Source organism: Emys orbicularis, chromosome 5, assembly GCF_028017835.1.
Source record: "Emys orbicularis isolate rEmyOrb1 chromosome 5, rEmyOrb1.hap1, whole genome shotgun sequence".
NCBI lineage: Eukaryota > Metazoa > Chordata > Testudines > Emydidae > Emys > Emys orbicularis.
Window position 1 is genome coordinate 69771481 of NC_088687.1, and position 24623 is coordinate 69796103.

The following is a 24623-nucleotide window of genomic DNA, read 5'->3' on the forward strand; positions in this document are numbered from 1 at the left end:
GAATTCATACTTCCAACTTGAGAGCTATACTACTTCCATTAGAGACAGTAATCAAGTGGCGTGGTCTGTCCTCCAAATCGAGTTATATTGCTTTGGATTCCTCTTAAAATGCAGCAGCAGCTTCCTGGATATTTCTAACCTCTGATTTGCTGTGATGTTAGTGCTAGTAGTCTCTTGCTGAGCAGCGCATTGTGTCGTTGGAGATAGTCTATCACATCTCCTTGCTTTTCAACTATTTCTTCCAAACTTGAGCTTTCCCTTGAAGACATAAGAAAAGGAGGAAAGTCATTCACAATGTGTGTTAAAGGAGTATATTACACATTTTTTATCACTACACATAAAAGGAGATTGGAGCTAACTGATGATACTTCTACAAACCTCTTTGGTTTAGTTCCTCTTGATTACTTTCCTACTCTGAGACAATAGTTTGGGCCATAAGAGGAATATCTGAGCCTTTAGCAAAATTATATGGGTGTAAGGGGATTGGAGAGGCCCCATACAGGCAGCACCCTTCGATCTTCCTGGGTCCCTGGGGCAAGGAACGTTTGCCCTTCTAGTTTTAATGTCCATCCCATCAGCATTTTACCGTGTGTTTTGTTTAATGTTGTAGTACATGTTTGAGTTCCATATTCTTTGATAGCAAAAGAAGCTGTGGTTGGATCTGTCTGGGAAGCCTATGCATATGACGATTACAAGGCACATGCATAACCCCACTCTCTCTCAAGTTAAAAGCTTCTCCGAGTGAAGAGGAGACAGACCTGAACAGAGAGGAAGGTTCATCTGCTCAGGCCACCCAGCAGGGAGTGAAATTGATCCCAGGATGCCATTCAGCAAGTAAAGTAAGCATTCATTTGAATTCTATTGTGGTTTTCAATAAAGTGGTTAAAAATCCACCTGGTCTCTCAAATTTAACAGAATTACCCTAAGGGGAAAGGGTCAGAGGGTAAGGGTAGGGAGTTAGCCATTAAACACAGGCCCTCTTCCAGGGCCTGGTTTGTAGAGGCAAATAGTTTAACTTTAGTGTTAAACATCTTCAGCCAAACACAACGTGGTTACATGACAACGTTACAATAATATTCAGAAGTTATTTGGACAGAAGAGTTTTGGTAAAAGCTATAAACTAGTGTTGTACTCATCATTCAAAGATTTCTTTGGTGCCTCAATAGTGTACATAAACAAGTTTTGTTTCATTTTGTTGTAGCTGGCTTAATATTGTTTGCTCTGGTTTGCATAGAGCTTTTTAAGCTTCAAGCCATGTAGTGTACTTGCACTGAAATACGCTATTCTGGATAGACGTCTTTGAAATGCCTTCTAATATATTGCTATCAAATCATAACCAAAATAGAACATGTATATAAATCCACTACATGGCTTCATGTTAAGAAAAAGGCAAAAGTACTGGGTGACCAGACAGCAAGTGTGAAAAATCGGGACAGGGGGTGCGAGGGGTAATAGGAGCCTATTAAAGAAAAAGACCCAAAAATCGGGACTGTCCCTACAAAAATCGGGACATCTGGTCACCCTACAAAAGTATCAAATGCAAAGTGCTTCGCTGTTGGCTAGAATTTAGCCAGTTCTCTTATACTAAAGAATGCTGTAATGGCTTCTTCCTATACCCCGAATTAAGAAGTTACTTACCATAAAGAGTCGAATTAAGAAGTTACTTACCATAAAGAGTCAAGAAGAATAGATAGGAAGGTTTATAATTTAGTGGTCATTGCCAGAGCCCATTAGCCTCATTTAGACCCCAGGAAAATGCATTTCAATTTACAGTTAAACTAATAATGAACAGCACTTGTTTGTATGATGCAGCTGAAAATAGTTCACAGGAGACTTCAAGAAGCAGTGTCCTCCATACTAAGTGATTACTTGGATCGGTTTTTCCTTTGCAGTTCAGCACCAAACTGCATTATGCTAATAATTAAATCCAAAATATCTATATTTAAACATTCAAGTTACAAAGTCAAGCACTCTAGAATAGCAAGTGCCAGATTTAAGGTTACCTGGTTCAACTTTAATTCAACTCCTTGTGCGTATAGTATTATTTCCCCTCCGCCCCCTGAACAAAACCCCTGACAGTAAAGTGCCAAATTTTGAGTCCCTCCAGAGTATGGAAATGCTACAGCTCGTCAGCCATGCAATTAAAAAACAATAATTCCTATAAATAAGCCATGGATAAGAAGAATCTTTCCCACATTCTTTCTTTGAGATGGCTGAACCATGTTTGCTGAAAATGTTCCAAAAGTTCAGAGGCAGGTATCTGAATTGGAAAATTTCAGCCCAAACAGCAAAAGTCTGGTAGTTATACAACTGAAAACAGGATCTTTAATGGAGAAAGTTGTGCAACCTTAACTATAATTGGTGCTAGTAGTGCCATCCAAAGGCCTTTTTTCCAGACATGTAACAGTCAAGATTACATGCTGGCTGAAGTTTCATTCTTATTGGCCTAGAGAGGACTTTTGGAAATCCAAAGGATTTTTTTTTTTTTTTTTTTTATTTAGAACACATTAGGAGGAGCACTTCACACTTAAATCCTAGAATTTGTGCTCTAATAAATTTAAGCCTTTTATAAAGCTTGAAACAGGTGATTGAACATGCGTATAGTCTTGTCCACATATACCCAAATACATACTTTTGTGGACTTCTGAGTACAATACACCTCTACCTCGATATAACGCGACCCGATGTAACACGAATTCTGATATAACACAGTAATACAGTGCTCCGGGGGGGGGGGGGGAAGAGGGGGCTTGCGCACTCCGGTGGATCAAAGCAAGTTCGATATAAAACGCGGTTTCACCTATAAATGCGGTAAGATTTTTTGGCTCCCGAGGACAGCGTTATAGCGAGGTAGAGGTGTACTACATGTACTAGAGTGCAGTTCTACTCTGAAGAATTACTTGGCACAGAAGGTGCCACATTTAAGAAGCTTCACTAGTTTGAATTCTTGTTAACCCTACAGAGCCAGCGCAGCCCTGAGAATGGAGCTGCAGTCTCTTCTTGTACATCAATAGAGTTGTTTAATAGTTACAGTTCCAGGCCTGTCAGTTACACCAGTACAAATCCACTTAAGCCAACAGGGCTGCACAAGTTATTGAGGGCAAAAGACGGCCTGCAGGACTTTTACTACTGGGTAAGTATGAGAAGGAAGGGAACAGCTCTTCTCAGATCCCAACTTGAATTGTCAGCCCTGCAAAGTTATTCTTAAGTAGACATTTGATCTAAAGAACAAGAAAGCGTGGAATTCTCTAATATCTCTGTCCTCCTTTTACGGAACTTTTCACAGTAGACCTGCTCTTTAAACAATCAAGGGGTCAATAAGTCTCTTGCTCAGCACAGGTGGTCTTACTACAGAGTGATGCAGAAATGTTCTCAGAATGTTTGAGACTGAGTCAAGAGGGGAGTTGCAGGGGCGGTTCTATGTATTTTGCCACCCCAAGCACGGCAGTGAGGCGGCTTTCGGCGGCATGCCTGCGGGAGATCCATCGGTCCCGCGCCTTCGGTGTACCCGCCGCCGAAACTGCAGGACAGGCAGACCTCCCGCAGGCATGCCGCCAAAGGCAGCCTGACTGCCACCCCCACGGCGACCGGCAGGCCGCCCCCCGCGGCTTGCTGCCCTGGTGCCTGGAGCCGCCCCTCGGGAGTTGAATCAATAAGGGTTGTGATCCCTTATACAGATTGTACTATACACACACACACGAGAGAGAGAGAGAGAGAGAGTGTCCGTCCATCCCAGACAGGCAGACACTGTGATAAGATAACACCACTGAAGACCTTCCCTACATCCTGGGTTTCTGCGCTGCTTGTTTGGGGGGAGGGGTTGCACATCAGTTTCTCCAGAAAGTGCATGGAAGTTTGAAATTGTGAACATCAAGGTTCAGAAGAGACTGACTAGCAGAATTGTTAGATCTTTCTCTCAGCACCCCACCAACAGACTGTTTCCATGCTAGTATGCCATGACCTATGGGGTATTTAGTCACAGATTTGATCTACATGTGCAATCTAGCTTAGATGCAAGGAGGAGGGGGAGTAGTTCCCCCACAACCAGTACCCTAATCTTTTAATACAAACATTTGAACACCTTGCAGTTGCTGAAATATGTAGTAGTCAAAAAAGTAAATGGGTCAGGGTGTTTGTCAGGTTAACATGAGCAGGCTGAATGACTGGTCTCTGCAAATAGGCTTATTCATGGTCTCTCTGCCCTCTGCCAACACACACAAAATATGCAATATATCTGTAGAATTCCTCTCCAAAAGTGGAAATATACTTCCCACCCTACACCAGCTGCCAGATGCTCCTGACCCCCAGCTTAAGAGAGAAATCCCTGACCTCAAGCTGCAAAAAACAAAAAAAAACAAAACAAAAAAAAAACCACACACACACACACACACCCCAACCACACACCACTTCTGACCTTCTAGCAAAGAGCACCCAATTCACTTCCCTCCCAGCTATCTACCCAACTCCTTCTGGGCAAGAGCTTCTTAGTTTATACAGAGACACATTTGAAATAACATCCAAGACAGCAGTATTTCTCCACAGACTGCTTAAAACCAACTATGTTAGGAGATTAAGTGCAGCTAGTTTAATAAGCACAGCTAGTTATGTTTAGCACATCATAGTAGAGATTCATATAAAATTTTACCAATAATGGTCATATGGCCCCTATGTACCTTTTAAGGCAATGACATACCCTTTTCATGATTAAGTATTTTTGTATTTATCAGGTTACCATTGCTGAGGGGGACCATCTTGACAGTTTCTGATTTTTTGTGTCTATAATACAGCAGCTGAAATGCTACAGAAGTCCATTAAGGAATTTTAATATCACCTTTCTATTTTTCCTTACAGCTTTAAGGTCCCACACGCCATTCTGTACAGAAATTGATATTAAGTGTTTACACAGTTACCCAGATAAACTAACTGAAGATAACAGAAGAGGTTACCTGAATCCAATCTCCGAGGTAATGCGACTGGGGTAAGCATACATCTTTTCTTCTTCAATTATATCAGGCCTTGGCCTTGCCTTGTTGAAATTGCTTATTTTCACTGAAATAAAAAGAGGTAGTTAATACAGACAGTTTTTAATAGCATGGTCTGGCTCCTCAACTCGGAGTCCTACACAGGGTTAAAACCTGCCTCAAAGGTTACAGTAAGGGAGATAACCAGGGAACCCAACAAGAGGGTCAGGTTACACGTTAAGAATTGGCATTTCCTTTGGTCCTGCTGCTCAAAATTGCATAAGGGCATGCCTAGCATTGTGGCGCTTGCACTAGCTGCGAGAACCCCAAGCAGCACTCTGCTTGTACTTAAGGCTGTTACTGGGCACCCTACCCCAAGAGCTGGGGAATGTTACATTTCCTGAAAGATACAGGAAGATGATAAAACTCGCTTGCTCTCACCTGTCTGTACTGTCTTGTTCTTAATTGTGTACAAATCTGCCAAGTTCACAAAACAACTCTTTAGAGAGCAGGCTAGGAGCCACGTTGTCTGTATCATTAGTGGTCATTTTCCTTTTCTATTTGCAGCATTCCAATCTCATGTACAGCAGTATCTTGTGTGGGAGTGCTGTATAGTTATGATCAACCAGTCCTAATAACTATATTAAATTTCAGAGAATCCCCATGAAAGTCCTGAAGTTTGTGTGGAGTTTCACTCTGTATTGTTACCGCACATTATTTAAGGACTTACTAGCTGCTCAGATTGTGTCAATTCCTGAAGAGTTATGATTGTGCGCCCTATGTGTGCATTTATAAGATACCACTTAAATGAGTCTCCATTATCATAGTCCATGCTGAATATGCTTTAAACTAAAAGCAGATTTTAGTCAGTCCTTGATGCACTTTACCCTATTCACATTGGCTGTAACAATTGTTAGAAGCTGCTATCACTTTTAAACACAGGGAAGGGTAGTGTAGTTGGGGCCAGTATGCCTCAATCTGATTTTAGAGGACCAGTTACAGGGATAACATGGTAGCTCAATCTTCATGCCTAAAATCAATACACACTCAGTTTGCTGACAAGACTGCCATTAATGGTGCCAGTTGGAAACTGAAAAAATGTCCATAATCTATACTTCCTAACATATCCAGAAATAGTTAGGTTACAAATTCAGTCCAAGTGCAAGAATAGTCCCCCAAGAGGATTAAGCATGTATAACTTGTACTAATTTTTCCATGACAGTTTAAAAGACATTTTTAATACTATTCCCCAGCAGTTCTGCAACTCAAATACTGCAGTATCATGCAAATGCATGCGAAGCAGTATAATCTCTACTAATTTACAAGTATAGAGAGATCAAAATGACTTTAAACATTCAGCTTTAAAAACTAAGCTAATAATTGTAACAGACCTTTTTGAAAATATTACCCCTTGAAAGTGAACTGAGCCCCAGTATCTGATCCTTTCTGGGCTATCCAGGTTAGTGTGGACTCAGACCCTGGTTAAGCTAGAAATGTATCACACAGTATATCTGGTTAGAGAAGAGACATTAAAATAAGAGTTTGGATGACCTACTTTATGTAATGGTCCATTCTCTTCTATACCAGCCTCTCTAGCGAGGAAAGGATGTTTTACTAGGCCACCTGCTATATAGAAGCAAGTTGTCTGACTGGTCATAGGAATAACTAAGGCTGAAGCGTCTCAGCAAGTTGTAAAGTCATCAAACCAGACTGTCCCTCAATGGTCTGCTTCCACCTCAAACTTTATCTGAGAAGGGTCATTCAAGTGTGTGAATGAAGTTTAAGCCTATTGTAAGTTCACAGGCACTGAGGAAGGAAAAATAAGTCCTTCAAATGGTCATCTTCATTATATTTAAATTGGGGGATAGAACAATATGGAATTGAGAGGAAAGTGTAGAATTTGTCATGCCTGTTACATATACACTGAATACATAGAAGGCTTTGTTCTGATCCCCCACATATGGTCCAATCTTGCAAGGTGCCAAGCACCCTCAATCCTCTTTGAAATCAATGGGAGCTGGGGATGTGTAGATCTTAGCACGATTATACTCTGAGCAGAGGTAGACCATTAGGAAAATATATTGTTTACAGGCCAGACAGATACTTCAGTAGGGCTGCTTGTGGAGTAATGTTAGGGTAACTGGGACTACCTGTGAGGAAGGTTATCACAATCTGGATGTATGAAAATGAATCAAGCTACTTTGGCACCTAACTATGTGGAAGAAATTGTCCTTTACCAGTCAAGAATGCTGTAGGGTTTATTAAAAAGGTCACTTTGCTAGAATAAGACAAGACCCTCAAGAGATTAGCCATGTCAGGCTAGGAAGTTAATCACATCTATCACAGTATTATACAGAGAAAACCAGCTTAAGGAGATACCCGGAATTTCCAACATGACTTGTCCATGACAATATTAATCTTTTATTTGGTAGTATTATAAGTGTAGAGTTTAAAGAATTACATCTCTGCTGACAATAGAGACAAGTCATAAGGTGACTCCCATTGCTGCCAAGAGCAGAGAAAATAGCCAAGAAGAGTTCATTTTAGTTGAATATAGATTTGAAATTTCCTCTCACCCCTCACCAACTCAGGAGGATCAGATATCAAGTCTCACATATATGTCACTACGTTTTACATCAGCTCTGTATTGACAGTAAGTTGCCACCATTTCATTCAATGACCTAATTAAGGACTGAAATTAGCATAAAACTGCAGACAAGTAAGTAGCTATTTTGGTTAGAGGAAGTGATTTTTCTGCCAGTGTAGTTGAAGTGGTACAGCTTATGTGTTTAGACAAGGCCTTGGTGGACAGGTTCCCCCATTGCAACTAGTACTTATTAGCATCCTTCAAGATGAGTCACCAATCAGCAGCTAAGGAATTAATGGCACTGGATACAAAGTTGGTCACACCCTCCAGAGGTGGTTCCTCCAGAAGAGGGAGGCATACTGACAGGGGAGAAGGGAAAGCTGGCTTTCAGTGCCCATGATGTACCTGGTTTGTAGAAAGAGGATTTACAGTATCTTGTCAGTGTCACGGGGGAACAAGGAGTGCTTCATGTAGGCAAATTTGATTTGGCCTATGGTATTAGGCATTAAAATAGTATTACAGCCCAGTTTGTTCTGCTTGGACATGAAATTACATCACAATTCCTTGTATACAGAAGAGTAGACTGCCTACAAGCAAGTTTAAAGATTCATTGCAGGAAGACAAGTTGGTCTGGGACACTGCAAGCCTCTGAACAGACATTCAACAGTGCAGCAAGAAGTATGTAGGGCAGGGTGTAACCAGAAGCTTTTAATGCCTGTATTTAGGAAGTGTTTTAAAAGAGGATTTAATATTGGTGTGATAAGGAAATGAGCTTTCAGAATTTTGACTCCAGAGTAGTTCATTCAATGCTAGCCTGCTTTTATAGAGTTCTTTACATTACACTGTATCCCATAAATCAAGAACATCTCAATCCAAGAGATTCTCTGCTATTGGAGATTACTATGCAGTGTATGATAGTCAATACTGATTCCATATCGATTGTCTCCCATGGCAGCAAGAGTGGCAGTGGTTCAACTAGGAATACAAAGCTACTCATTCCTTAACAAGCTTGTGCCAGAACAACATGTTTAACCAATAGCAAAAAGTAGGATATCACAGACTTCAAGTACCTATGTAAAACTTGCTTTACATCTACTTCTGCGTACTGGATTTTAATGTTTGTGTTCATACAAACGCATCGATGCTTCACAGATTACTAAATATACTAATGAACTGTATAGCTAACAAATACAAGAAAACAGGACAATTATGACTCAGTGCTGTTTGTTTCTGTACTAGGGTTTTCTGGCTTCAGGGCTGTATTTTTTTAAGCTATACAAACATGTTGACTTCTTCCCATCCCACCTTTTTCCAGACAGTTTTCATTCCTGAGCCATATAGTTAACTTAACTCCACAGCACAAAAAGATGCAGACTAGAGACATTTGTGCCTAGCCAGTATAGTTACAGTATATGCTCCATTAAGAACTAAATTAAGTTGAGCACTGAATAAAAAGTGTGTAAACTCTCCAGGGCAGGGAATGTTTGGGATTGGAACAGTCCCCAGTATGTTTTGAGGACAATTGCAAGACAATCCTTAGCCAGTGTTGTGGGACTATTTCAAGTGACAGTGTAAGTGGTTTGCTAGCAATACAAAAATCTACCAACCCGTTCTGGCTCACACATGTTAGAGAATAAGAAATTTACTTTCTGGTGTCAGAAGAGGAAATATGGTACAACCCTGTTTGAGATTGTTTATGATCTTTCAGCTGAGTTAGTGTAATTCGTAAGTGAAAAGATTGCTTTAGTTTAAAAACAAATAAGAAGGCTACATCAGGAATAGATTAAACTATAACACTTCTGGAGGGGAGAAGAAAAGCTTACCAAAAGTAGTTTATCATAAGAGAATTACCTAACCTGAGAGGCTTCAGAGTTCCTTCGGCCAGGTCTACACTTGAAGCTATAGTGACAGGTATAGTTTTGCCACCAAACCCTCCTAGTGTAGACGCAGTTTATACTAGCTTATGCTCGTTTGAGGGAAAAGCTGTACTGGCAAAAACATTTGTATGCTGGTATAAACTGCATCTCCACAGGAGGATTTGCTGGTATACACCTGTTGTAAGAAAATTATGCCTCCAGCCTATGTTACTATACTGGCAAAAGTTTCTAATGTAGACCTGTCCTCAAACTGACTTAAAATGTTCATCAACAGTGCTTTCATCTTAGAGCCACATACTTTAACAGACATCTGTGTACTAGAAAGAATGCCAGGCAAGTGTTTGGTTTTTTGTTTTTTGTTTTTTTTTTGGGGGGGGGGGGGGAAATTCAAGCATTTGAGAGAAAAATGCTCCAAGTTCTGCGATAAAACCAAACATCCTGACAGAGAGCCTTAATGCTTGCACTCAGGTAGTGCTCTTCTGTCAGAAATACCAAGATAGAAACTGAGGGGCTATCCCACCATTTAGTTTACGCCTTTTCAGTGCTGTAACCCATTCCAAATTCATTTTACTTCAGGAGTTTGGCCTTTAAACAGAATTTGTGCATGAAGTTACTATGTGTGGTTCTGTATCAATTTAAGTCTCTCCTGCTCCCCCCACCCAAAAAGCCCTCACTTGCTTTTCCAATTTTGCAGTATATCTTGAACTGACATCAATTAGATGGGATTACAGAGACTCCTCATCTTTTAAAGGGGTGTGAAGCTCAGTTTCAATGAATATTTGTGTTAAGGCACATGAAGGTTTAGAGCAGGGGTCAGCAACCTTTCAGAAGCGGTGTGCCGAGTCTTCATTTATTCACTTTAATTTAAGGTTTTGCGTGCCGTTAATACATTTTAATGTTTTTTAGAAGGTCTCCAAGTCTATATATTATATAACTAAACTATTGTTGTATTGTAAGATAAACAAGGTTTTCAAAATGTTTAAGAAGCTTCATTTAAAATTAAATTAAAATGTTGATCTTGCGCCACTGGCCTGCTGCTGGTCTGGGGTTCTGTTCACCTAGGCCGGCAGCGGGCTGAGCGGGGCCGGCGGCCGGGACCCCAGACCAGCAGTGGGCTGAGTGGCTCAGCCCATTGCCCCTCAAGGGTTCCATCTGCCAGCTCCTGCCATCCGGGATCCCGGCTGCCAGACCCGCTCAGCCCGCTGCCGGTCTAGGGTCCCGGCCCTGCCCACATACAGTGGGTACCTACCGTCTCCCTGGTTCTGGCCCATTCTCTTCCTCTCTCTCTGCACTGACCCGAGGGTGGGAGTGCACTGAGCACAGGGCTGGGGGTGAAGGAGCAGGCTGGCGGTTGGGGTGTAGGGTCTGGCCAGGAGCTAGAATGAGGGAGGGGGCTCAGGGTTGGGGCAGGAGGTTTGGGTGTGGAGCGTTTACCTGGGCAGCTCCCATTTGGTGTGAGGGGTGCAGGTGGGAATGTGGGGGGGGGGGGGAAGGAGTGCAGGAGCTCCTGTTTGGTGCTCAGGGTAGCGGTGGGGATGTGGGGGGTGCAAGAGTTAGGGCAGCGGGCTGGGGACATGTGAGGGGGGGTGCAGGTGTCAGGGCATAGGGTGTGGGGGGCCTGGGTATGTGTGGGGATGCCAGAGTCAGGGCTGGGGTCATGGGGGGGGGGGGTGAAGGAGTCAAGCAGAGGGCTGGGTGTGTGAGGGGGTACAGGGCAGGGGCCTGGGGTGTGTGTGTGAGGGACTGCAGGGCTTAGGGCAGAGGGCTGAGTGTGTGTGTGTGGGGGGGGGTCAGGGCAGAGGGCTGGGGTTGTGGGGTGCTCACAGCAGGGGGCTGGAGGGGATATGCCCCTATTCCACCCCCCCCTTCCCCAAGGCCCTGCCCCCGCTTCTTCTCTGCCTCTGCCGGGAGCAGCGAGCAGGCTGACTCCACTCCTCCCCGACCCCTCCCTTGCAAGGGCAATCAGCTGATCGGCCAGCAGGGAGGGACGGACAGACGGAGAGGAGGAGGGGCAGGAACCCAGCACACTGCGGGAAGAGGCAGGGGAGCCAGCAGGACCAAGCTTCTGCCCCCTCCCCCTTTCTCCGCCCCCCCACCCCCTCCCAGGAGGGGGTGGAGAACAGCGGACCGGGCCAGGCTGGGCAGGATTTTTAACGGCACGCTGCTGCCTGCCTGAGTTGGCAGGCAGCAGCGTGCCATTAAAAATCGGCTCGCGTGCCGTCTTTGGTTGCCGACCCCTGGTTTAGAGAATGAAGCTCGGCTTCCAACACTAGTATGGAGACCAGCTTTTTCTTGGTTGTTTATCCAGTTAGAATAGGACAACAGATCAAGGCTGAGAAAGAAATACCCAATTCTTTGCTCTTTGTTTAGAATGTAATGTTTGCAGTAAAAAAAACCCTTCGGTCTATCGAGCAGTTTGAAGAAGTTTGAGGAATGTGACAGTTCAGAAGACAGTTAGGAAAAACAAGTGCTATTGTGGAAAGCCCAAATCAAAAGAGTGGAGGCAACCACCATGAGAACAGAACCTGTAAGCTGTTTTCATCACCTTCCCTTCCCCCATACCCAGGATGAAAGGTGCAAGTTGGGTAATGGAGGGGGGAGCAATGGCATCCCACTGGGTTATTCTGCTTGTGGTAGAAATCTTATTGCTAGTGCGCACCATCTGTGCTATGGTTTTCAAGGCAGTGAATGATGGCTGTTTCTGTCATGCAAGTCTTTGTAACTATGTTCCAGGGTTGTTGTTTTTTGGGGGGGGGGGGGTTAAGCTAAATCAACTCTCACTATTTTTCATTAGGATATTTGATTTACTTTAATGTGCTTAAATGGAGAAAACTATTTCAACAATATCCACTTATTAAAAGTAGATATCCAGAATGGAAAATATACTGACTACAGCAGAATAACTATTCTGCTATAAGAGTGATTTATTTCGGAGTAAATACTCTACTTCCAAAGTCACATTTGCTCCAGACTAGAGTGTTCACCTGAGGAAGTTATACCAGCATAGCTATACAGGAATACTTTGCTGCAGCTATGTTGGTCAAATTCCCCGTGTCAGAGCCTCTATTATAGCCAAGGGAGGTAGATTGGTACATTTGAGGCTGTAGTCTCAATACTATTACAAACACAAGTTAAAAAGAAAATAGTAAGTCAGATCTTGAAACTGTGTATTCAAAACGTTTATAGAATTTGGTAGTGTACCATTACACTGGGAATAACTACACTCTGCAACTTTATAGCAAGTCACTAACTAGGCTTTTCTCTAGTCATGAAGTTTCTCCTAGAGTAGTTTTAAGTTGAGATACCTTATAGGTCAGTTACTGACAAACACTAGCTATTAAGAAGTCGCTTTGGCATTCAGCATTGTCCCATGAGAATCAGCAGCATAATGTTACAGCAGCTGTTTCCTCTCCCCTCCCTGAAACTACTTTGTTCCCCTTTTCAACTCAACCTCTTCTCATCCCTGCCCTTCTTTTGTCAACACCACACTTCTAGTTTTGCAATTGGTTTCCTTTCTAACTACTGGGAGGAGATCCAGAACTTGAATTCCACTACCACAGTAGTTTTGCTGAGCTACTAGCAACCACCTGATACTTCATTCAGCATTCATTTTGTTGTGTAGGAGATACTGGTGCAGCTCAATTCCTGCTGAAGTCAATTGGTCTGTCTCACTTCACACTAAGCTGTGTACACCAGCCCATTAGGAAGTAAGTACAGTTGATGAAAGCCTACTAGGTTTTTAAATAAAAAAAAAATCAGTACTCCTCCAATTTAAAAAAAAATAGTGTAAAGAAAATGAAGATTCCCAGGAGTTAAAAGGACAATGATGTTTACACAGTGTTTAAAAGCAAGATATAAAAATAGATGATACCACTTTGTAGTATTTGTCTGTGTATTTCACTGTAGCAATAAAGAATCCACGTGCAACAGCTCAAGAGAGAGGACGTTTAAGCCAAGTGCATAATCTTATTTAAGAGCATGAGAACTAATTTCTGCTTTTAAAAATCAAACACTAGTTTATCTGGATTTGTTGTGTTTAACACCTTTTGTTTTCCTTAATAGTGGTAGCCAGGAGTAGAAGTTTATTTCATGTTGTCTCGGTCACCCCTATGATCTTTTAGCCTGGCATACAAGCAATCTGGCCAACTAAATTTGAGTTTTATTGTGATGGTTTAATAGAACGAGCCAAGACAGAAACCAACAAAACATGGCCCTGGAAGATTAGGCCAAACCCATCAGGCCAGTAATGCTATATAGTATTCTACATTAAATTATTTTGTACTAGCTGTTATTGTTATAGTGAACATGGGCTAGAGATACACATTGCTTCATATAATTAAAGTAGGGACTCCAAGAGTCTGAGTGTCACTTTACAAACTACTATCCTTCAACAAATACTACAGGAGATAAGATTGGGAGAAGAGGTAGAGAAGAGGAACTGGAAGGACATTGTGAGTTTGAAGATTGAGACATGCCATATACCAGCTTAAACATTTAAGTTCCACATGCCAAAAGGAAAGTGGTTTTGACTAGACAAGAAAAATATTACTTCTCTTCAAGTCACAGTATCAAAACACAACACAACACACACCCCTGTCTGTTTGACAAAACGGTCATGAAAGCACACTAGCAATCTGTGCTAGACAATTACTTCTATTTTAACTACTTCAGTTTCACTACATCACTAACTTCATGGGAAAGTGCCTTAAACTCTAACAACTAGCCTAGTTTTTATTGGCAACATTTAGAGTTCAAGCCATGACAATGACTTTCCAGTTTGTTTTAAACAAGAACATCTGATTGTCTGCAATGGGTACAGATACTGAGAAGCCAGTTTTACAATCATAGCTGCAAACAAGTCTTCTGGTGCCAAAAGTTATTGTACTATGCTAAGAGAACAGAGAAAAGAGAGTTTAGTACCTATTGTAAGGTGGTCACGCAACAAGGCAATAATTGCAGTTTTTACCTGTGTAAACGACTATGCACGTCAAAGAACAAATCAGCTCCAGACACAAGACTCCAAGGATAAGGTAGAGATACTTTTTACTGTAGTTAGGAAAGGAATGCTGAGCTGACAGTATCAGAAGCAGGGCTGCATTTCCTTAAAAGAACAAAAAAAAAACCACAGACATGACATTTACGTGTTTTAGTCTAGCGAATAACTAAAAATGGCTCAAAAAAACCTCCCTCCAATATCTACATCCCAGTGGACCCTTGTTTGTTAGGCTAGATGGATTATAGCTATGGAATGGAAAAACGTGACTGATGTCAAAAGCAACAGAGGGTCCTGTGGCACCTTTAAGACTAACAGATGTATTGGAGCATAAGCTTTCGTGGGTGAAAACCCACTTCGCCAGACGCATGTTAGTCTTAAAGGTGCCACAGGACTCTGTTGCTTTTTACAGATCCAGACTAACACGGCTACCCCTCTAATACATAACTGATGTGTGATTTAAATTGCATAAGAGTAAGAAAGCTATTCGTAATTACAGTTATTTGTGAAACTGTTAAGTTAGAAGTCCTACAGGACCAGAATGCTTCATTCTATAGTTCTTGAAGCCTTCAAGTGAATGCACAAAAAATTCAGTGACAGCTAAGATATATAATGAATCAGTAATGTTGTCATTGTTTGACAAGAATGTTAGACCTACTGTCTAATATTTGACCTTTCAGTACATCAATCTCGTTCTACAGATCCAATATAGAACTCCGATTACGGGTCTGTCTTGTACTACAAACACATCATTTCAGTTTAACTTTGAGAAGAGGAGTTGCAAATATTTAAGAGAATTTAGTTCTTAGGTAAGTATGAGCACATTTTTATACATACATGCAGATCAGAAGTTTTAAATACACGTATTACAGCTGAGTGAGTATAACTGTACACATTAGAGCCCATTATCTAAATATGATTTTTACTTGAGTGATGCTTGAAGTTATTTCCCAAATCTAGTCTACCAAGGCACACCAAGGTACTAGCTTCATTTAATTCAAATCCTTCTTACTTATATAAAGTGCAACAGCTCCAACAGGAGAAATTGTGAGACCCACCCCAGAATATCCAGTAGCCCAGTGGCTAGGCTACTCACCTAGGACGAGGGATACCAAGATCAAATCCCTGTTCCAAAACCAGGCAGAAAAGACATTTGAATTCCCATTCCCCTCCCACGTGTCATAATCTCCGTCCCCATGCACTTCTTGTGTCAGATATAAAATAGAAACTAAGTTATTCAGAGTAGGGACCATGTCCTTCTTTTGTGCTGTAGAGTTCTTACAACATTCTAGGGAACATAAGACATCTTTCAGCTGTGAGGTAGGTGTAGAACTCATTTACTACTTTGAAGCAGAGCATGAACAGTATACTATGTATTTAAGGAAATCATCTGCAAACACTTGGAAGGTGGTAAGGTGATAGGGAATAGCCAGCATGGATTTGTAAAGAACAAATTATGTCAAACCAATCTGATAGCTTTCTTTGATAGGATAATGACTCTTGTGGATAAGGGAGAAGCGGTGGATGTGGTATACCTAGACTTTAGTAAGGCATTTGATATGGTCTTGCATGATATTTTAGGCAAATACAACTTAGATGGGGCTACTATAAGGTGGGTGCATAACTGGCTGGATAACCGTACTCAGTAGTTATTAATGGTTCCCAATCCTGCTAGAAAGGTATAACAAGTGGGGTTCCGCAGGGGTCTGTTTTGGGACCGGCTCTGTTCGATATCTTCATCAACGACTTAGATATTGGCATAGAAAGTACGCTTAAGTTTGCGGATGATACCAAACTGGGAGGGATTGCAGCTGCTTTGGAGGATAGGGTCATAATTCAAAATGATCTGGACAAACTGGAGAAATGGTCTGAGGTAAACAGGATGAAGTTTAACAAAGAAATGCAAAGTGCTCCACTTAGGAAGGAACAATCAGTTTCACACATACAGAATGGGAAGAGACTCTCTAGGAAGGAGTACGGCAGAAAGGGATCTAGGGGTTATAGTGGACCACAAGCTAAATATGAGTCAACAGTGTGATGCTGTTGCAAAAAAAGCAAACGTGATTCTGGGATGCATTAACAGGTTTGTTGTGAGCAAGACCCGAGAAGTCATTCTTCGGCTTTACTCTGCTCTGGTTAGGCCTCAGCTGGAGTATTGTGTCCAGTTCTGGGCACCGCATTTCAAGAAAGATGTGGAGAAATTGGAGAGGGTCCAAAGAAGAGCAACAAGAATGATTAAAGGTCTTGAGAACATGACCTATGAAGGAAGGCTGAAAGAATTGGGTTTGTTTAGTTTGGAAAAGAGAAGACTGAGAGGGGACATGATAGCAGTTTTCAGGTATCTAAAAGGGTGTCATAAGGAGGAGGGAGAAAACTTGTTCACCTTAGCCTCTGAGGATAGAACAAGAAGCAATGGGCTTAAACTGCAGCAAGGGAGGTTTAGGTTGGACATTAGGACAAAGTTCCTAACTGTCAGGGTGGTTAAACACTGGAATAAATTGCCTAGGGAGGTTGTGGAATCTCCATCTCTGGAGATATTTAAGAGTAGGTTAGATAAATGTCTATCAGGAATGGTCTAGACAGTATTTGGTCCTGCCATGCGGGGAGGGGACTGGACTCGATGACCTCTCGAGGTCCCTTCCAGTCCTAGAATCTATGAATCTATGTTGGATGATTGAACTGTCAAGGCCAAATTGCCACTTTATGACATGTGGCATTACATTTAATTTCCACCTTCACTTCTCAGTAGTGTTTGAGGGAAGTTGACCTTCATCCCCAACAAGGAAGTTTGGCTTGGGTGTTTACACACTCGGAATTTTAACCATTACATATACTAGAAGCCCTAAGCTTGCAAAAGGAACAAAGTTTAACTAACATAAGGAAATTAGTACATCAAACTGCAAGACCACACACGTGTTATCAAGGTAACAGAGAAGTTTCCATTTCAGCTATTTGAAGCACACTATGTAGTCAGCTTAGGTTTTATTCTCCACAATCAGTGCCTTCCTATAAAAAGGACCCCTATTCAAAAATGAGCCATGACCATATGATTTTAGGCAAGAATTAATTTCAGTTTCTGGAAACAGCTGGACAGCTGCTGCTAGTTAAACACCTTATATGCTTGCCGCCACTAGGAAGAAAAAGTAAAACTAAAGAACGTACAGAGTTAAAATGCTGCCAAGAATCCTCTTTGCCCCAGGGAAAGTAGGGATAAAGTAGCATTCATAACATGAATCCTGCTGTAAATTAAGGAGTTTTATTTTGCTTGAAACTTCAGCGACATGCAACCTAGGCCTGGGCTACACTAAAAAAAGCAGATCAACCTAACTGTATCACTCAGGGCTGTGAAAAATCATCATGCCTTGTGTGCCACAGTTAGGTCAACCTAACCCCAGTGTATACATGGCTAGATTGATGGAAGAACTCTTCCATCGACCTAGTTACCACCTTGGTGGAAGGGGTTTCCTTCATTATCTCTAATATAGGAAGCATCTATGCTACAGCAGCACACCAGCAGTGCTGTAGCTGTGCCGCTATAGTGTACATATGTCCCAAGACATATTACAAGTTGGAGTATGTGGAAAATGATAAAGGGGGATGAGACCTCTTCAGACTTTTCTTCCAGTTTGCAGTTATGGAATGCACCCCTTGGAAACACTCTCCACACATGCACATGATCTCTCCATACATGGAAATGAGAAAGTCTGTGCTGTTTCATAATGATACAGAGTAGACCACATAATTGTTCTCCACCCCAGCCCTTTTTGTAAAATGGGGCATGTTACAGGACTGCTTTTCTCCAACCTGAACACCCTTTGCTCTTAAGTTCTGGAGTTTGACTGCAGAGTCAAGATCAGAAGCCTGCACACTGACTAAGTAGTGCAGATTCTTATTACTATATGAAGCCTACAATGGCTTCAGAAAGTAACGTCACCCAAGAGCATTCCTGGGGCCCTATGGATGCATGCAAGTCAGCATTTAAACAGCCAACAGTCCATCAGAAACAGGGAAAAATTACTAGCAGCCAAATGCAGAGCATGTTCGCTCTAAGGACATTATGGCTACCACATTTAGTTGATGGGACAAGACACCCAGTCAATGGCTATTATTTCTGAATCTATTTCAACTCAGGTGCATTCTGGCCTGCTGCTCCAGTGATAAAAACAGAGTAGGGAGGGTTTGTATTTAACTATTAAGCACAGCACTCACAAACAAACTAGTATGCCACACCTTAAAAATTATGAGTTCATAAAGCGTAGATGAAGTAGTTCAGTTCACAATATTTGTTGATACAGAATCCATAAAAGAGAAAAATTCAAATCGGTTTATCTCACCTATAGAATGTATAAGGAGCGGCAGCCTTTTAAGATGTCTTGTTGATCGGTAGATCAGGAGGTATCCTCTGCATCTGACTTTACCGTGATGATGCTGAACATATCGTTCAAAGACAACATGCAGAATCCACAGAATTACCTTCGCAATGATTATGACACTTTGCACCTTAAATGGGTTTGTGTAGTTTCCAGGGCATTCATCCTCATTTGGGTTTACATAAGAACAATATATACCTGCTAAAAATACTAAGACAACAAAAGCAACCTGTGAAAGAAGGGAAAGAGAAGAAAAGCTTAAGGTTAATAGTTTGAATATAAGCAATATTACCAAAATTTAACAACTATACCTTATTTTCTGGATTGGTTCAAATGAAAGGGGGGGGGGGGGGGAAGATCCCTAGAATCCCTAATGCAGTTTTCTAGAAGATACTTCATCCTTGTACAATAAGTACATCATGCTGCTTCTTCCTGAATACAGAACTGAAATATTTGTTCTGCCTTTTTTGCATCATTATTAATTTTACCACCTCCATCTACCCATGGACCAATAACATTGCTAGGATTTTTTTTGTTCCTAGCATATAGTACTAAGACTACTTATTGTCCTCAGCTTTACCAGCGATGGATTTTTCCCAGAGGTCTTTAGCTTCCCTTATTTTATACATTTCATGATTTCTAATTTATGTCAATTGCTATCTATTTCCCTTTACATGTACTATATTGCTTTTGTCAACAGTAAACTAGTTGTAGCAGAAGGGACCACAATCCCGTAAGAGTGCTCAAATATAATTATCCTGTGAGATAACACGGGTGGTTTGTTTTTAGTTTATACTGTATATACCAGGTACTTACAAAACTAGTCTACACAATTAAAAACCCAAAAGAGTGACAGAGGTTTTGATTCTAAGCCTCCCTGATCTACTAAAATTCTAAACAAGAGCATTTTAAATTCTGAGGAGACCAAACACACACAATTGGACTCCAAGCTCTCCAAACCTTTATCTACAAGTACTTATAATACTAAGCTGCCATTTAATAGTAGGTCCACTTCAGAGTGATCTTACGTTTGTAGGGAAGAAAGTAAATGCCTTACATTTTTTTCCCCCTCCCATGATTTAGATCTTCCATGTATCAAACTAACAGTAGTGTATATCCTGTTACAATAATACTCCACAGTATACCACAGTATAAGCCCATGCATTCTAGATAGAGAACTAATAGGACCGAGTTCTGCAAATTTTTGACATTTAAAAGCATGTGGATTTAACATGTAGTTTAGTCTTCCTCCTCACCAAAAAACTCAGTTAAGGATTCCCACTTTTCTAAGAGATGGTGCCAAGAGTTAATTTAAGTTTATAATCCAAGTGATTTCAGTTTAGAAATCATGAGCTATTTTTGTCTGGGATATTTAATTAAGTGTCCAATAACTACATCTCTACTACCTTAATCCAGGTAATTAATTCTGGACAAGTACAATACTTTTTTATACAACACTTGAACTGGATCCACTCATTAAAAGAACCCCTTGTAATGGAGATCAGCCAGAAATTGATTTTATGTCTGGAGAGTGGATATGACTTCTCACCCTGCATCTGTTTGAGAAAGTTAGTTATGCCACTAAACTACCATTATAATAATTACCTACACTCATAGCTCTTCATCCTTCCATTTCCAAATTCATCCTTACACTTCAGAATACTAAAAAGTTTCATTTCCATTTTACAGATTTTAAAAAAGCACATAGAAAGATTAAGTGATTTACCCAAGGTGTCACAGCCTGTCAGTGACAAAGCTGTGAATAAAATTCAGATTTTCCATCTCCCAGCACAGTGTCTTGTCCACTGGACAGGTAATTTAGAATGCCACTGTCATTTTTATTTTGTCCAGTTACTTAAGCGGTATTTTTAATACCTTTGCTGTTTCTCAGGTATTCCAACATGGAACTATAGGTATGTATATTTTAAATTACCAAGATTAGGATGGAAACTGAGCAAATATTATGCAGTGTGTACATCCTCAGAATTGACTGGAGAGGGAAGGATGGCCTAATGTTTATGGTGATGAGACTTGGGAAATCTGGGTTTGATTCCCTACTGTGCCACAAACTTCCTGTGTGAGCTTTGCAAAGTCACTTAGTCTCTCTGTGGCTCAGTCCCCCATCTGTGAGAAGGGGATAATAGCACTTCCCTATCAAGGACAAATGCATTAAAAATTGTCAAGTGCTTAGATAATATGGTAATGGAGTGAAATAGATAGATCAATATTCCAGAAGGTCAACCGATCAATTTGACATACTCAGTGAAGGTTCAGTTTTGAGGTAAGGGAAAGTTAAATGTTTATGAATGCATAGGTGAGAATGGAGCTGGAGTCTCTGGAAAGCAAAAAGAAGGCTGCAAAGGGAGTAAATCTGAGGTTTTAAGCATGCAAATTTGTGAAAATTGATTTCAAGAGGACTTTGAGTTTGACAGGAGGTAAAGCATTCTGGACATCTGGTTTGGAGTAGCAGGACTCCCTCAGACAACCAGGTGATTGAGTGTTCCTTCCTTTTCCCTCCCCCCCCCCCAGCCTTTTCTGCACCCCAAACTTAGCAGCTTAAGAGCTACACGTACAAGTTACTGAGGAATGAATGTTCCCTATTCCCTCCTGCCTCAATGATATGATCTTTGGTGGCAACCAAATGAGTGTCTTATTTTCCCCAAAACCCTTGCCATCCTTGGTAGGCTCCTGCCATTCTCCCCCCCGCTTGAGAAGACCCCTCTGTCCCAAGTGACGAGTATCTGGGTGGTGTGAAAAAGGGATGGTGAGAAAAATTCAGATGGAGCTGTGCTTGAGAATACAAGCTAAAGCTTGTCAGAGAGAAGCCATATTTTAATGTTTCTAGTTACCAACATACAGGGAGTTTAGGGCTTGTCTACAGAAGGAAGTTACACCAACTACATTGATTTCTAAATTGACTTTATGCACTCTTAAATTGGTTTAAGAGTCTCCACACAAGGGGGTTGCTCAAATCTAGTGAAGTCCATTTTAGGAAACTGGTTTAGTTGATATGTAGACTGAGCCTTTAAAACAAACAAAAAAGGGAAGGAGTGCTGCAGATGTGACATTAACGCATTGTCCACATTAGATCTACCCAAATTCTGTTAAACACACTGATGTAGTTACATCAGTCCAAGTTTCCTTACATATGAGGCCTAAGACTTTTTTCCTAACCCGAGCAGCTGGAAGGTGGGCTAGGACAACAACTCAGGAATCTTTATCAGGCACTAGAAGTAGTGAGTACAGACAAGGCTAAATTTACTAGAACTAACTAAGAAGCAAGTCAAAAATTTAGATTGGATTAGTGTTTAATATGAAATATTACTAAATCTTTTAAATCAACTCTACACAAGTTTAAGTACAGGAATGTTTTCTTGGTCCTGAGGCAACATCCTAATTTAACTGTCATTTTGTAGCACTGACATTATCCAAAACACTCAACCTAAATGACTTCCTATCTGACTAGATTAAAGATTACTTGCCATATCCATGAGAGTGAGAAGCTTGTAGTGTTGGGATGGAATGTTTAAAATACAAGGTAAGAGGAGTATGCAACACAAGTTACTTCTCTCCATCCCCACAATCCCTGCTTTAGATCCAATACATCACAGCTGGAGAACCAGAATTTCCCATTATCTTCTCCTACCCAAGTTAATAATAAAAAAAAAAAAAAAAAAAAAAAAAAAAAAAACACACACTGATGATTCTTCCCCAAACTTACATGTATAAGCAACAGAAAATTGGCAACCAAGACTGTAGGAATAGCATGGAATCTCGGTCTCAATTGGGAATGCAACGCATGAGGTGGAAGAAGTGGTGCATCGAGTAGAGGATCATCTTCTGTGCTCTGCGTTATCTCCAAGGAACCCTGAAATTTAATCATGAGTTTCAGATTAATTTTCCCACATTACTCTTTCAATGGGTGTTTCCAAGGCAGGCCATCTTCTTGTACCACAAAATTTCAAGCAGCTTTAAATTACTTAATTCAGTGTTCTCCCAGAAAGTTAACAAACTAATCATTAGGTCATTAAGCACTGACATGGCAGATATCATGCCATTTGGCCAGTTCTAGAATGGCTGTACTGCTATTGAGGGCCTTTAGTCTTCAAAATACTTTTCAAATATTTGAGTGTAATTGAGACTTCTGACACCTCCACATTTAAGAAGAAGCGGAACACCTCTTCAACCACGCTGAAATCTCAACCAAGGAAAAGCCCACCACCACAAGAGATAACTTTACTGCTTCCAGCTCAGGGAATAGTGAAAAGCAAAGTAGCCTGCTGCCATATACTAAGCGTGTCTACTTTGGATGAGGTTAGAATTTGTATTTTAGCATGCTTATCCTATGATAAGTTAATAGAATGTCATGCCTTGTCCACACTAGAAGTCTGTCATGTTAAAATATTATCTATTCCCTCTAGATTAGAATGGTAAAACATTGCATCCACATGTAATACTCCAGATGTGGCACGCTTGAACATGTCACAGATCTGCTCCCCCTGCCAGCCACCAGTCAGACAGCTGTGAGGGGAATCCCACTTCTGGATCCCTGCATCTTTTAAGCTTCTAGATTTCAGCGGGCTGCAGCACTGCTTCCTCCCTGGGTCTCTGGCACATTTCCTAGACACCACTCTCAATCTGTTACCCCTTCATGGAAGTGATGCCCCTCAGCATTGGCCCCCAGGTCCAGCACTGAACCCCCTCATGGTAGCTCAGTAACTCAAATAACCCTTATTCCAGACTCCTACTGAAGGTGAGAGCCTTCTAAGTTACAGTTTAAGTTTTTCAGAGGGAAACATAGTAGGTGTAGCATATACAGCAGAGGTAGGCAACCTATGGCTCATGTGCCAAAGGCAGCACACAAGCTGATTTTCAGTGGCAGTCACACTGCCCGGGTCCTGGCCACCGGTCCGGGGGGCTCTGCATTTTAATTTAATTTTAAATGAAGCTTCTTAAACATTTTATAAACCTTATTTACTTTACATACAACAATAGTTTAATTATATATTATAGACTTATGGAAAGAGACCTTTTAAAAACGTTAAAATGTATTACTGGCACGTGAAACCTTAAATTAGAGTGAATAAATGAAGACTCGGCACACCACTTCTGAAAGGTTGCTGACCCCTGATATACAGACTTGAACATAGCACTGCTCTTTAACAGCATGAGAAAGATACAGGTCTCTACAAAACGAACACTACATACATTTCCTCTCACTCTAGCTCACCCTTCCCTTGGGAGACTGTTCAGGCAGGGTCTCCCTCTCCCTGCCGCTGTTTCCCTCATCTTAAACTGGTAAAAAATGGCTTTAGACCAAATAGAGTAGCTTCCGCCCCTTACAGACAAGTCCCTGGTCAGCCTCCCAAGGTGATCCCAGACAGATCAGGTGACTTACCAGGTGACCTTACTGCATACCAGGTGACTGTTGCTAAGCAAGTTGGCTCCCAACCAGGAGAACTGGTTTATTGGGGGAGAGATTTTGGTCTACAATTATTATATTTCAATGGTGGTACATTTAAGTCAACTCCTCTCCCATTATCTCTTTCCCCCCTAGCCTTTGGAAATCTAGTTCAACAGGTCAAAAGTAAAGAAACCAATTGTGATGCTTCCAGACCAGATATCAGCTCATGCCAAGGCCCCTAGGCCTCAAATAAACACTGACAAATGCCTAGCTGGAAGCCTGTCTGGCTCCCATGTGTTAGTATTAGTAAAATAGATATTAGAGTTAAGAATGTGTTTAGTCTATCAGGGTGAACAGACATCCCATTTTTAAAGGGACAGTCCCATTTTCAAGCCCTCCTGCAGGTGTCCTAACTTTCTTAAAAACGGGCA

At 41.3% G+C, this 24623-nt stretch overlaps 1 protein-coding gene across 1 annotated transcript; it reads right to left on the reverse strand.

The window, feature by feature from the left end:
* Window positions 1-112: 112 nt before the first annotated feature.
* On the reverse strand, window positions 113-22671 carry TMEM192 (transmembrane protein 192). The gene is made up of 5 exons (XM_065405653.1): window positions 22510-22671; window positions 18753-19017; window positions 14392-14526; window positions 4947-5049; window positions 113-258 (listed from the first exon to the last, which is right to left on the reverse strand). Exons 1-5 carry the CDS (start codon window positions 22669-22671, stop codon window positions 135-137), a joined length of 789 nt encoding a protein of 262 aa, XP_065261725.1. The 3' UTR covers window positions 113-134.
* Window positions 22672-24623: the final 1952 nt, after the last annotated feature.

What these genes read in the sequence shown, in the direction of transcription:
- TMEM192 (XM_065405653.1), bottom strand. Translation starts at nt 22,671, where the DNA reads ATGATTAAATTTCAGGGTTCCTTGGAGATAACGCAGAGCACAGAAGAT. An exon ending in ATTTTCTGTTGCTTATACAT is followed by an intron (nt 19,018 to 22,509) that starts GTAAGTTTGGGG and finishes CTTCTTTCACAG; the next exon opens with GTTGCTTTTGTTGTCTTAGT. An exon ending in GCTCCTTATACATTCTATAG is followed by an intron (nt 14,527 to 18,752) that starts GTGAGATAAACC and finishes TGTTCTTTTAAG; the next exon opens with GAAATGCAGCCCTGCTTCTG.